Genomic DNA, 14,968 nt, shown 5'->3' on the forward strand with positions numbered 1-14,968 from the left:
CATGAGGTGCTGCCATTGTGAAACACGAGGTGACTGTCAGGGAGGTGTTTATTCACCCTTAGTCATGTTTTACACTGTGCTTTGGAGGAGTGGGACGAAACATCTCATCGACAATATATCGGAGCACGACTCCTCGTGTCGTTGTTGAATCACTGGTGCCAAGGAAGTTTTTGTTTGCTTGAACTCATTGCATACTTGCGTCACACGCTTGTGTCATGAATGAGGGTAACGTGAATGGTCATTAACTGGCCAAAGAAGAAGTTGACAGCGGTATGAATGATGCAGATGACTGGCTGAGTCATGATGTCCCATTGTATGGTCGTCTTACAATAAGTCAGTTGTCAGTTTTAGTTGGTCATGTGTACCGTGAGTTACCGTGTGATTCTCACCCATGCAAGTTTTTTGGTGTACATACACACACACACACACACAGCGGGGACTCGAGATTATACAAGTCTGATGCAATCTGCAAAAAGTTTGTCATCACTCTTCTGACCTTGCATCTTAAATCCTGCGTGTTGATGGAGTGGAAGAAGAGCGAAGGAGGGAGAGGCGTCTTCCTCTTCCTGTAGTGAAGTTCCTCTTTAAGGAATCAGGCTGAACATACAGGAAATCCAATAGCACCACTGTTGCTAGGCAGCGGGGGGGTTGCAACTGAGGGGGGGGGGGGGGGGGTGTAGAAAGGGGTGTTCACAAGGTTTAGTGAGTGAGCCACCGAGGGTGTCACCATGGTGATTTGGCATCTGAATGTTGCGGTCGGAGACCTGGGCTACATAGAAAGAGAAGTGAAGCTGCAGCCTCAGAACTAGCAAATACCACGGCACAACAAGGTGTGATATGAGCCGACTGCCTTTACACTCCATCAAGTCTTCACTGCAGCTCCCTTTTAGACGACCGTGACCTCGTTGGGATTGTTGAGTCTCATCACGAAGTGAGGTCACCATCGAACCTCGTAAGGATTCAGATACCTACAGAACTATCGACAACCTCGCATTGCTGCGAACATAGGGGTGTGTGCGCGTGTGTTTGATCAGGCATGCCCTTGTGTTTGTGTGTGTGTAAATGTGCATGTGTTAAAGATGGACTTGTGCACCCACATCCTGCCCACTGAGGCTCGACACCCGCTTTCAATGTCCTTCGAAAGCTTACCACATTCCACCTCTCAATGCAGCTCTCAGGAACACACGCTCACACACAGCGCAAACATTAAATGCACATGCGACTCATTTCACCCATTTTTTTTATTTTTTCAAAAAAAAGAGACGCAGACTTCACTCTCAGCTGTGATGAAACCACTGACTGGAATTATGCCGTACCGCCACAGTCTTACCGAACATAGTTTTTGGGGGTTTTTTTTGCACAATGCCGGAGGAAAACACCTGCATCTGATTCAACACAGCAGGACGTTTTCTCTTATCAGTTTAGTGCGGTGAGGTTTGATTGGCCGGTTCACTCTCGGATTGGTTTGTTGTGTCTCACTAAGTCAAAGACATTTTCAAAACACAACGTTTGGATGTTGATGGAGTGTGTTTATCATTCGCACATATATCTCCATCAGTGTGAGAACTGCAGCCTGCTACTGGTTAGCATAACGTCTGGAAACAAGGCTAAACTGTCCAGAGCTAGCAAATTCTACAAACCAGCACTTTTAAAGCGTACTTTTAAAGTTATATTACTGTAATACTACAACCTTAAGAAGGTGCTGTTGGGTTGGTTAGCTAGCCAGCTGTTAGCTGTAGCTTCATACTTAGCCGTGAGACATGAGAGTGGCGTAGCACTCCTTGCAGCAGATAATAAATAATGTATTTTTCAAAACCTTAACATGGCTTACAGGGACATATGAGGACGAGCCTCAAACTTGGCTACCTTTCTTTCCATTTGATGTTAATGAGACAAAGATGAGGATGAACACGATTCAGGATTCGCCTCATTTAAGTGGAGCCTGATTCCTAAATTGTGAGAAGCAGATGTAAACCATCAAATGCCTGCATATCATCTCTTCCCTTCTCCTCTGCGGGATGCACAGATCCTGCACGCTCTGTATGTGTTCAGTATTAGGTCAACCCCCCCCCCCCCCCCCCCCGCCTTTGAGGGTGGAAGTGCATGGATCCCTGATGTTGGTGTGGTTCCAGGTTGTCCCTGGCTCCCAACACCTCCATCCTCTGTTCTCCCCTCCTCTCCTCTCCTCTCCCCTCCCCTCCTCTCCTCTCCCCTCTTCTCCTCTCCTCTCTCACCCAGCCACATCTCCAGGGTCAGCTCAGCTCCACATTGGCCCCCACGCATGCCTTTGAATGGTGGGGCTTAGGAGAGCGCTTTAAAAGGAAGCCGGAGTCTGTTTCCCATTTCAAACCCCCCCCCACTCCTTTTCTTTCTTTCTCTCACATACACACACAGCTGTCATCTGGCTTTTTAAGTTCTGTGCTTCATTTCTCCAGCTGGAGCTGGTTTATGACATTCCCTCGGCAGACTCTTTGGCCTCTCGCTCTCTCTCTCTCTCTTTCTCTATCACACACACACACACACACGACTACAAGTCATTTTTTCTTGTTCTGTTCTTTCTGTTCTCTCCCTCCACTGTCTCCTGTTCTTCACATCCCCCCCCCCCCCCTCCCTGCACATGCTTTCGATGTGTTACACCACTTGGTATGTTTGGAGGAAGAGATGGAGAAAACTGACACACACACACACACACACCATGTGTTCGCAGTCTCAGGTTGGCTGGGGGGGGGGGGGGGGTCGAGCAAAGGAGAGGGGGGGGGATGAAGAGGAAAAAAAGGGGGGAAAAGAGAAGTCAAAGGAAGCATCTCTTAGCAACCACAGGACAGTAATTACTGTAGCAGCAGCTGGGAGCAAACCAGATTTCCGCTGTGCGTTAAAGGACTAGCGTGGGCTACTTTACACACGGCACTGACTAACCAGAGCCAGCAGCCTCCTCCACACGCAGGCAGCGAGAGGGAGGAAGGGAGAGAGAGAGAGAGAGAAGGAGGAAGAAGGAGAAGAGAGGAGGACTAACCCTGCCTTGATGAGGTCGGGGCGTGTGTGGGAAAAGTGTGACCGCTAGCCAGTGTGTACAATCTTTACATACGTTTGGATTCAACTTGTACAAGAAAGCTCGAGTGTGTCCACGGGTGTTTCTGAGTGGAACTTTATGGAAGGCTTTTCAGTGAAATGATTTCCTGACTGTAGTTGTCTGTCCAGTTGTCTGTAACCTGTAAGGAAGGTACAACTTGTGATTTCATGACATCGAACTTTATCAACATTTATTCAGCTTTCCATGTAATTCACACGTGATGTGCTGCTGGTGCTCAGATAAAAAAAAAAACTCTTGATGTAACAACCAAGTATCCTCCCCCATCACTCATCACCTCTGCATGCATGAATCATGAATATCACTTTTGATTTTAGATTTTAGCTTCCAGCAGTATCAAAGTGTTTCTTCTTTTTCGATTGGATATAAGTTGTTTTCTCAGAAGATGACTTTTTTTTTTTTTGTTCATATTTTTAAAGCTGTTTGATGTAGACTGCTGCATTCACAGGAAGTTATTTATAGACATTGGATTCTGATTGCTGCCAACAGTAAGCTTCCCCTTTGAAATGACGAGGTGAGAAAATTGTCATGCTGCCATTTTTGCACATTTGAATGTTCCTCTTTTTTTTTTTTGTTGTTCTTCTTCATTTTTGCATTAGCGTACTTTTTTTGTGGGAACAGTAACAAGGCTAATAGGTACTCTGAGCTCTCAACAGAAGGGGCCTTGAGTCAGGAGTTTGGGTGCAGGTTGCCCCCTGGTGGATAAAAGACGAACACACACACGCAGCCTACACAGCATGACTCACAACATCTGTGGTCAGAAAACTGAATTGAACACAACTGTCAGTGCTTTTAGTAAATGTAGTGGTGGCATAAAACATTAGAATGATCAATGTGTTGGGCTCCATTTCTTCTCACATGTTCAGCCTCTTTTTCATGTAGTAACTGGCTGTCACAGAGATTAGAAAAGAAATGAAGGTTTCACTTCAGATGTGTGTCCTTAATTTACCTGACGTGTTTTCTGTGTTTCTCCAGGTGTGTGATGACCCCCCCTCCATCTGTACGCCGGTGAAAGAGCCCTTCTCTCCCCTGAACAACGTCGTCTCCACCGAGCCATTCAGGGGCTGCTATGTCCGTGCGCAACCCTTCGACGAGTTCCCCTCGAGCAACCGCCGCTACCTGCCCCCTCAGGTCTGCCTTCCGCTACATAACAGCCAGTCACGTTGAATCAGAAGTTTGAGAAATAGAGAGTCTTAAATTCCGCGATGAAAGCTCGAGAAGTGAAAAGCTGTGAATGAATTGTTTTCTTTCTCAGACTAACTCTGGCTCTCTGCTTTTTCGCAGGTCTCCTTCAAACCGTCTCGTCATGTCAGCTTTCACATGGACGAAGAGGAGATCGTTCGCATCAACCCACGCAAGGACGTGCTCATCCGAGGCTACGAGGACTACCGTCACCCTGTCATGTGGAAACAGGAGGCTGACCGCGAGGACCTGGACTTTCCCTCCACCTTCCACAAACTGGACAGTAAGAAGTGCGAGTACCTCTTCCCCGATGGACCCGGTGGGGACTCGCACTCCGGCCCCGGAATGGGCATCGGAACGGGAATGGGGCTCGGCCTGGGCAAGGACACAGCCATCAAGACTCAGCCGTCGCCTGTGCTCAAGACGAAGAAAGGCAGGCGGAGGCGGGAGGACGGCGAGCGCTCGCGCTGCATCTACTGTCGGGAGATGTTTAACCACGAAGACAACTGGCGGGGGCAGTGCCAAGACGCCCCTGACCCCATCAAGCAGTGCATCTACAAAGTCAGCTGCATGCTGTGCGCCGAGAGCATGCTGTACCACTGCATGTCCGACTCAGAGGGCGACTTTTCGGACCCGTGCTCATGTGACACATCTGACGAGCAGTTCTGCCTGCGATGGCTGGCTTTGGTGGCGCTCTCCTTCATCGCCCCCTGTATGTGCTGCTACCTGCCCCTGCGCGCCTGCCACCATTGTGGCGAGGCCTGCCGCTGCTGCGGGGGCAAGCACAAGGCCGCGGGGTGACCCGACGCCGGGCTCTGGGACACCCTCAAAGCTAGCTAACACGGAAAGTGGATACAAGCGGAAAATTAAAAAAGCCGGCATCCTTTTTTCATTCCCTCTCAGACGGGGTGATATGTTGTTGATCCCCAGCTCGGAGGGATTTTGGAGATTTCAGTTTGCGTTTGTCGCCGACAAGCAGCGGTGGAGGACAAACCATATGCTTTGTGGGGGCTCTGAGCAACAAGCTAAAAGTTTAGGAGCTTAATCTGAGGGGAAGAAGAGAAGTCAAGATTAATAGACTCGGAGATGTTACTAAACACACCTATTCACGCATACATACACACATACACACACACGCACACACCTCTTTCACATTCACACTCATGCATTGACAAAGCCAGGCCACAAAATGTCCGAACTCTACTCCAAGTCACGTGTAACTTTATGAAGGAAAATTGTCTTTTGTACAGAGAGCGACAACTTAATGACAAGAAAAAAAGAACACAAAACTATTCTGCGTTCAGAGAAATACTTGCTGTTTGAGTATGCTAAAAGGGATTTGTTCTTGCTTTTTTGTGAATTTGCAGTTGGGTAACAGTGGCCTTTCCTTCATGGCTTTAGCGTTTGCTGACTATGTAATTACTAGACAGAGAAAAGTGCACTAGAAGTGGTATTCCTCCCCCTCTCTCCCTCCCCCCCCAAATGGAGTAAGGTCACCATCTGAAATACGTGTGGTTCAATAACCGCCATATTTGGAGTTCTTCTAACATTCGAGAGATGTTGCTACAGTGGATGTATGGCCAATTCTTTGTTTTCTTTTCAATCAAATGTTGAAAGAAGTCACACATTAACAGCTTGGTTTGGAAGGTACATCTTGGTATCACTATAGATTTTTTTTTTTTTTTTTAACATTTAAAAATGATTACCTGGCTTTCCTGAGGTGATTTTTGTCCATTTGGTTGCATTCCAAAGCAAAGGGATCAATTCAATGATTAGAAGGGAAAAAGTTCAAAAACTTTTGACAGCGTCCCCCCCCCCCCCCAAAAATAGTTTTTTCCAAAATCAAGAAGAAAAAATGCATAAGAACCAATACGATTACATTGACCCCGGTGAATTTGAGTTCAAGTTGAGTTCTTCACTGCTGTAGTGAAATGGGTGTTTTTGTTTGATCATTTTTATTTTCCTGCTCACTTCTGTTCTAATGATTTTCGAAACAGCGGCTGAAATGTTGCTCAACCAGCAAGTTTTGTCGTGGCGAGTGAAGGGGACACTTTGCTCCTTGGTTATATGATGAGGCACTTAAATTAGGCTTTACGTTGATCGAGAATCCCTCTGATTCAAAGTCGGTCTGTACATACACTTGACTTAATTTAACATCCAATTAGGCATGGAGGGGGAAAACGCCCTCTTTTAAAGCACTGCTCTCCAAGCTTTGGTTGCAGCACCCTCTCCAGATTTCTTTGTTTGTCCCATGAATCAATTCTTTATTTTATTTTGTTTACGTTTTTATCTTCTCGTCATATTGTGTGTTTTTGTTACTTTTAAAGTCCACTCCTTCCTCGTGTCTCGGCCCTGAATGAATGAACGAATGCATTGTTGCAAGAAAGCTGAGTATCTTAGCTTTTTATAAACAAACTGATGTTATACATGCGCGTGCGTGCGTGTGTGTGTGCATATAAGTCTTACTATGCACTGTTGGTATGATGTCGTGTAACGTCACTGACGATGTGATCAAGGCTTCGACTCAGAGCGCCGCCTCTTTCCTAAAACGTGCGTTCTCGCCCTCCGTAGTAAACCAGGAGATGATCTGTGAAGCCGGAGTTTGACAATGTGGGAAATTGACTCGTTGGTTAAAGTCGTGTGAGGCGATGGATCCATCTCCCACATCTGTCCAATCAGCAGCTGCTTGTCTCAGCATAGCATTAAATAAAACGGTAACAAAGAAACTGCTAAGCTAGCTCTGTCCAAATGTAACAGAGTCTGCCTTCTCTGTCAGAGCACACTCAGTAACATATTATAACTTGTGTATTTTATTTATAGAAACATCGAAGTTTAAATAATGACACTTTTAACTTTAACAGGTGGTTATGTGTGGAACTACTTCCTGCTGCGGAGTCACAATGTAAAAACGTCTCCATCATTAAACCGCAGTTAAAACAAACAACCACATAACACCATGTAATGTTTGATTTGATAAGCACTAGGCTAGCTGTTTCCCACGCGTTACCTGTGCTAACACTCAGCGAAGCTAACAGCAGGCCTCAATATTTTCCCCAACATGTCAAACTTCTCCTTTAAGATCTTTTTTTTAGGAAACAAGGTAGTGTGTATGTCCGAGTCTTAGCTGCGTTTGAATCCCCTGTCCAGCTCAAAGTAGTTTAAAAAAACCACCAAAAAAAATAAAAAATTCAAATTAACTGAGAAGTCTGAACCAAACGAAAAGCGAGGAAAACAGTTCAGTTTGGAAGCCTGCGTGCAGAACTACAAAACAGCCCTTGCCTAGGTGTTAGCATGTTGAGAATCGAGGGCTAACTGTGACTCACCTCAGTTTGTAAACAGCCGATTTGGTTCCATCTGCTTACAGATATGAATCTCTTCGAATCGCCTCGGAAAACAAAAAACAAAAACAATACAGTGACACGACTTTAAGACATACTTCTTTCCCTAACCCTGCTCTGACCAACGCTCCCTTTACTTTCTATGCAAACTTTCTACCATGGGAAACACATCGACCTCTGTGCAGACTGAGTCAGTGACGGGACGGGACACGTAGACGACAGAACCCCTGGTACCAAACTCCAAAACACCTGTAAATACTTAACACTATATTTAAGTTCTGGTAATAATCCCAGCCTTTTCTTTTTTTTTGTCTTTGAAATGTTAAAGATAGAGCTGTATTTATCGTTGCTGTCAGCATATACTGTAGCTTCAATTGACAGCATTATGTACATAGGTCACCTTTTAGTATTATTTCACATTGAAAAGTAGAGGACGTTTGCGACGGAGATGACTATTGAGCTTCTAATAGAGTTTCTCTCTAGTTTTGTACGGTAGACAGAAGGATAGTGCTAACACGGTACGTCAGTGGCAGTCCACTCGTTTCAAAAGTTTGATATATATAAATATATATATATATATATATAAATACATACATATAAAGCTGCTAGATACAATCACTAATTTTATTGTGTTGACAGAGAAAATCAGCTATGAACGACTGTTAAACCCGAAATCTCCAACAGCATCGAAACATGACGGCGTGTTTTTCAAAGTTTGATTGCTCTGTGTGATGACGAGCGTGTGTGTGTGTGTGTGCGAGAGCGTTACTGTATGTGTGTGTTTTTGTTGTGCGTGCGGGGTTGGTGTGTAACCAAATGTTTGGTTGCTTCTCATATTCTCCCACTGTAATTGGATAATTCTGCATTATTGCAAGCTTGAACCGAGGTTTGATGAACCTGATTTGAAAAAAAAAAAAAAAAAAAACTAAAAAAAAACTTGCTGGCTGAGAAGCAAAAAAATGTAGGACGTGCATTTATACAAAGTGTAGAGAATGCTGAAATAACACTTCTCATTCTGCATTAACCAGCACAGTGCAACTTCCTGTCATGTACTGTATTATATATGCAACATGTGTCTGTCTGCTTTAATATATATATTTTTTGACCTGCATTATATAAGACTTCAGTTTTAACCACTTTGCTGCTAGTCTTTTATCCTCTTTCAATCTTGGAAACATCGTGCATATCTTTGGGAATGCATACCAGTGTACATTCTTGACATTGTGTAGATTTAAAAAAAAGAAAGAAAAAAAGCTATATAAACCTGTTTCTCTTCAGTGTATTGTTTTAAAAAAGGTTACTTTTCACAGCAGTTGAGTGGTTATGTTTCAATTCTCCAATGCTTTGGTGCACTGATGATACTCTATGTAAGCTTTTTTTCATCTTACAGCGCTTGATGTAACATTTATGTGATTAGTTCTTATAGTGGAAGACATTTGTGTTTTGAAACTTGCAGTATAAATGGTACTACTCTTAACTATTCTGTAAACACTGCCTGTTTTCTTTTATTTTCTTTCTTTCACTTTCTCTTTTGTGCATTTTCCTTTCCTGTGCATCTTCTTCTTCTTCTTTTTTTCTCTTCCTTAGTGCCATCGGCTTTCACATCCTGACAACCTCAAAAAAGTGCCTCACGTCCATCCTTGTTTCCGTTTTATAATTTAACGTTTCTCGTTCTGGTTCTATTGGTTTCTACACGTCTAGGTATTTCCTCTCATGGTGTGAGAATACCAAGTATATGATGTAAAATTTATAGTCCCAATAACTCATGTCATAGTTGTATTTTCTTTATACAGATGTAGCTCGTTACTTTTCATAAATATATAATGTAAATATGCATACATATGTTTGTAACTGTTTTTATGTTACATCATACACTTGTAATTTGACATATCAAATAACATTATCATAATAAAATGGTGAGTTTTAATCTCTTGCTGTGCGGCTTTCAATGGGCTTCTATCCTTCCATCCAGGTGACGACACGGCTGCAGACCGGAGCTCTCGAGTATTCAGACACAAAACATCAGACTGTGTCCATGCATGATTAAAACAAACTCAGTCTACTGTGATAAATAAAACTCAAACAACCCGTTTCTTTCTTCACTTCCTGCCAGTACGTGGCGCTATACTTGATAGAAGACCTGAAAAGATTGACCAAACAAAAGCAAACCTTTTATTTGGTTCACCTTGAGTTATAAGAAAGCTCTGCTGGACATGTTTTCTGTATCAAAGCTTCATTAGAAAATTAATGAAATGAATCTATATTTGGAGCTTTACTCCAAAGGCTTCAAGTAGATGTCGCAGCATTGTATTATGGGTCATTGAGTCAAAGTTGATTACTTTAGATTAGCCTGAATTACATTAAAGAAATAGAAAAAGTCCCTTTTCCCTGAAACAACAGAAAATTGTTTACTTTTTTGACCCAAACAAATGTATTTTATGAGGATTCGTCTCCAACCACACAAAAAGTGACTTCAGACACTGAATAAAGAAGAATCTTCTACTCAAATTCTGATGATTTAATTAATTCCCCAACTTCATGCTTACACCCTGATTTAAGTCCCCAAATAAAGATGGATACAGTAAATACCAGATACTACTGTAGATACATAAACATAGATCCAGATACTAGATATATAGACTTATAGATCCATAGATATAAAATACATAGACATATAGATACTAGCTTCATAGACATAGATCCATGAATACTAGATACATAGACTTATAGATACTAAATACATAGACAAGTATCCATAGATACTAGATATATAGAAATATAGATCCATAGATATAGACAGTAGGTACAAAGATGGATAGATGGGATACTTCGTTTGGCAGCAGTTCTGTCGCACATCATTACAAAAATCCGAATAAAAACGTTTATTTATGTAAAAAATGTTTTTGAAGCTTTGTGCGCATGAAAAGTTCAGCTCGATTTGAACAGAAAGACGAGATATAATGAGAAAGGTTGTGTTGAAATTATTGGTAAAGTCTAAAGCAGCATAAGTGAATGAACAAGTGAATATATCATTCAAGAATGATCTCAGTAAAGAGTGAATAAATAAGAAAGATGATATAAATGAATAAACAGTGAATTGAACCGTGAATTTTCATATTCATGGGTAGTTATATAAGTGAACAGTAGGTTGCTAATTTAAGTATATATAAAGCTGGTTAATATTGTATATTCAGAATAAGATTAAAATGTAAATAATAATCCGTGTCAGGAGGAAAACAGTTCACTGCCAAACACGCATAATTTATTTCTTCATATATCTAGTTCGAATTATTATTTTTTTTTAAATTTAAAAAAACCTCACACAGACATTTTAATGATTATCACATTTTGCAGGAGTATGTGAGGAGGTTAAAATCGACTTTTAAGAGCGGAAACAAAAATAAGGCGGAACCATTAAATGAACCCCGTTTGTTTCGCTCCAGCTCACGTAAGAACCGGACCGACGTGAAGGCGTGCTACGTTTTTTGAGCCGCAAAAGTAATGATTGGAAGTCGATGAAGCAGTGTTGTTTATTAATTATGCGCCGGTTTGTGTGCTCGTGTTTTAAGTAGTATCTCACTAATGTGCAGAACTTCCGGCGTGAACGATGGAGGGAGACATCCTGGACTCGTTAGAGCAGCTCGGGTAAGAAGATTCACTGTTGTCATGGAGATTTGTATTTTTGGCTTTGTGAGGGTTTCTCTGTGTTTGTCAGAAGATAAGAGCGATGTGACCGCTCAGCGAGTAGATGTGTTGTTGCTAATAAAACAGTCTTTTCTCCTCAGCTATGAAGGCCCTCTGCTGGAGGAGGAGGCTCTGCTCACAGCCGCAGAGGGAGGTCTGTCCTCGGCTCAGTATGTGGACCTGTGCAGGTGGCTCGGGTCCAGGTTAAAGCCCCTATGTGGTCTGGAGGAGAGCATCACTTCCGACCCAGGTGAGCCACGTTCATCCATACATACCTGAGATGTCTTAAAAAAAAACATCCAGCTGTGTCTTGTAACCTCACGTCCATAAATCCCTGCAGGCGACATGGACAGTCTTCAGCTGGAGATGAGTGGTCTGCTGAAGGAGCTGCACTGTCCTTATGAAGATGTAGTCTCAGGGATTCTCAAAGGCAGTGTGCGAATCGCAAAAGATCACCTCAAGTGTGTCTGTACGTCATCCGTCATTCTCCTAACTCTGATCGTAACATTTTTCTCAGGCTAAGTTGATCAGAAGGTAACTTAAAGAGTGTGATGTCATTTCTCCCTTGTGTAGTGTTTCTGAGCTCTGAACTCCAGGCGGCTCAGATTGTGAGCAGCAGAGGAGTCTCTGATAAACATCGAGAAGAGAGTCCGGTGTGTCGCGAGCTCCTGTCAATCTGTGAAAACCTGAACCTACCTGAGCCCAGAGGACAAGACGTAGCAGGAGTTTTAGCTCAAGTCCAAGATAAGGTGGGACTATTGTTCATGTTAAACTCTGTTTACTGTTGTTTAGTGGGAGGCGGCTGGCTTTCAGTTGGAAGGTTGGTAAAGCCTATTTCTGTAAGTGAATGAAGTCCTGTGTGTTTATTTAGGTTGACAAACTAGTCACGAATCTTCCTGATGGGACCGCTGGAAACCCAGTACTGAGGAAACCTTTGTCCAGTGAACAATGGGTAAACTTAATCTTAAATAAGATTCCATATCAGATAGCTTGTCGTGTTAAACTTCAACGCGTACTTGAATTTGACGGACTACATACCTTTTTTTTTTGTGTCTGTGCAGGAGAAGTTGCAGAGCATCAACTCTGCTCTGTGTTCAGAGTACGAGTGTCGGCGCAGGATGTTGATCAAACGTCTGGATGTCACGGTTCAGTCTTTCGGGTGGTCAGACAGGGCAAAGGTAGGTCTTCATAAAAAAAACTGCGCCACTAACCCCGAAGCGTCTTCAAAGGGATGTCAGTGATGATGCAAAACAAAGATCTTCTAGATGTGTGCGGTAGAGCCTGTTCTTATAACTGTGTGTGTGTGGTTCGTCAGGTAAAGGTGGACAGCATGGCGAGGGCCTACCAGCCGAAGAGACACTCTCTGAGGCCACAGCCCAGCGTGGACATGGCCGAGCTGCTGGCGGCCAGAGAGGACATCTGCAACGTGGTGAAGACCAGCAGCGGCTCCAGCAGGGAGAACACCACCTGTGCTGTCAACAAAGTAAAAGATTTTCACCTTTCACATAAAAAAAAAAAGAAAGATTCAATTTTTTTTTTTTTAGGTTTTTCTCACACAACCATCCTGTTTGTCTCTACTTTATTATCCATAGATCCTGATGGGGAGAGTCCCGGACAGAGGAGGGCGTCCGTCAGAGATTCAGGCCCCACCTCCAGAGATGCCTCCCTGGCAGAAAAGACAAGATGGAGGAGGCGGCTGGGGAGGCCGAGGAAGAGGAGGAGGAGGAGGAGGAAGAGGAGGAGGTGGTTGGAGAGGAGGTGGACGGAACCAAGGAGGACGCAGTGGACAAGGAAGTTATGGAGGACATGGAGGAAAGAGAGGACGGTACCAGTATTAACCTCTGCTGATTATGCTCTCATATCTCGTGACTTTTTTTTTTTTTAAAGAGATCACAGCAGACTTTTTCACATGAACTGGATTCTGTTTCTGTTTCTCTCTGCGAAAGAAGAAAACACAGTTTGATGTAATGACGCAGAACAAATCGTTCTCTTGATTTTTGGAGTTTTATTAGCTTTTCCATTTTGCATTATTGATATTCTCATTGTTAGTGATTTTTAAAAAGAGTGTGTTTTTGTACTGGATCATTTAACATGTGCCCTGAGAAAGTTCCAAATCCAAACGCTATCATTTTCTGAAGAGTCAACACTAGGATAGTCATGATACCAGAATTATAAAGTTTGATATGTGATACTAATAAAAAAATCAGTTGTCATTGATATCACAAGAAACAAAATTACAAGTCCATGGCACCCAACATTGGGTCATTTCTGGTTTTTAATGATCAAATATTGCAGGATGACTCCTGCACACATCGTGGCAACATTTCAGTACAGTACAATCGCTGCTCTTTCTGTTTGTAAGAATCATCAGTGTTTATTTTAGCATCGTCCTGAGGCGCAGACACTATTTGAAAAATGTCTCTGAGTATTTGCCTGCCTGCTTTTCTTCGCAGCACTTTTGAGGTAAAGAAATGACTGAGGATCTGAAGGTTTTTTTTGAAGTTATTAAACATGCAGTATTGAAAATGTTGAGGACCTTCGTTCATGCTGTAAAAGATTCAGTGTAGGAACGTTAAATCAAGTAGGTACATGTATTAAATTACATTTCCTACCTTCCACATTGCGATGCAGATTAGGGGTTAAAAATATCGGGAATGTGTGATTCGAACCAACAGGTTTCTTATATCTTAAAAACATTTGTTGTCCAGATGTCTCTTTACATCACTGTTTTGACATGGAAATGTTCAAAGGTTGCAGCCTCCGTTTAAACATGATCAATGTTTTGATTTAATCGTGCAGTCGAACACAGATTCCTGTACACGGACGAGAAGGAGCAGAGACTCTTCACTGTTTGAGTTTATGAAGGCGCGACAAAGAAAAGCCAGGTGAGCTTACCTGATGCAAACTGTTGACTGAAAGCACTTCTGCGGGTTATAGAACAAGCTGTGGAAACGTTACGCGTCTCAAGTTCAACTTTGAGGTCCATCTGTTCCTCCCATGTTTTAAGACTTTAGCACGTTTAGTTTTTTTCACTTTACATTTGAAAATTCCAGCTCAGCTTCATCTCCTGAAAGCTTCTGTACCAGCTGCTGTAACTCTGAATTTATTAAATAAACTTTTCCTCCAATAATGTCCACCTTCTTTTTTCAACACTGATGCCACATCGTAGAAACAAAAGCACAATCAAAGATGGAGAGCCAACTAGGTGGCGCATTGTACTGAAAGAACAATAAATGTAAGTTTTGAGGAACTGGATAGAAAAAAAGGAACCATTTATTTCCAATGATTTATTCTTGTCTCAGATTTTCTACATTTTTTTTTTCAAAAGGCATACCTGTTTTTTGTTCAATAGATAGTTTATACATCGTTTGTACAATAACCAATATTCATACAAGCAGAATTTTACATTGTGTACATTATGAACAACATATCTGTACATGGACAACACATGGCTACAAAACTGTCTCTTCATACTCCGAAATAAGACTCATTCAGTATCTTTAAACCAAAAACAGAAAACGCTGAAGCAAATTCATACGAGCTGATAAAATGATCCAGTAAAAGATAATCTCAACTTCAGTCAAGACATTTTCTTTCTTTCCAGTTAATTAAGATCACTGCCCGTGTGTCTGACACAAACGACAAAAACACGACAAAACAAGGGACTCGTGCTGAC

At 42.5% G+C, this 14,968-nt stretch overlaps 2 protein-coding genes across 2 annotated transcripts in view; both read left to right on the top strand.

Moving 5' to 3' along the window:
* The window catches only part of spred1 (sprouty related EVH1 domain containing 1), a 29,584-nt gene extending 20,049 nt beyond the window's left edge, over nucleotides 1-9,535 (top strand). Inside the window, exons 5-6 of the mRNA XM_079370290.1 lie at nucleotides 4,064-4,219; nucleotides 4,373-9,535. Of these exons, the coding sequence (XP_079226416.1) occupies nucleotides 4,064-4,219; nucleotides 4,373-5,071 (855 nt within the window). The 3' untranslated portion in view covers nucleotides 5,072-9,535. The remainder of the gene's footprint in view (nucleotides 1-4,063; nucleotides 4,220-4,372) is intronic.
* A 1,497-nt stretch (nucleotides 9,536-11,032) lies between these two features.
* fam98b (family with sequence similarity 98 member B) lies at nucleotides 11,033-13,820 on the top strand. Its single transcript, XM_079370298.1, has 8 exons — nucleotides 11,033-11,253; nucleotides 11,394-11,542; nucleotides 11,633-11,761; nucleotides 11,866-12,041; nucleotides 12,164-12,244; nucleotides 12,354-12,470; nucleotides 12,608-12,775; nucleotides 12,885-13,820. Exons 1-8 carry the CDS (start codon nucleotides 11,216-11,218, stop codon nucleotides 13,128-13,130), a joined length of 1,104 nt encoding a protein of 367 aa, XP_079226424.1. The 5' UTR covers nucleotides 11,033-11,215; the 3' UTR covers nucleotides 13,131-13,820.
* The last annotated feature ends 1,148 nt before the right edge of the window (nucleotides 13,821-14,968 follow it).

This window comes from Symphodus melops (genome assembly GCF_947650265.1).
Source record: "Symphodus melops genome assembly, chromosome: 19".
In the NCBI taxonomy this organism is placed as follows: domain Eukaryota; kingdom Metazoa; phylum Chordata; class Actinopteri; order Labriformes; family Labridae; genus Symphodus; species Symphodus melops.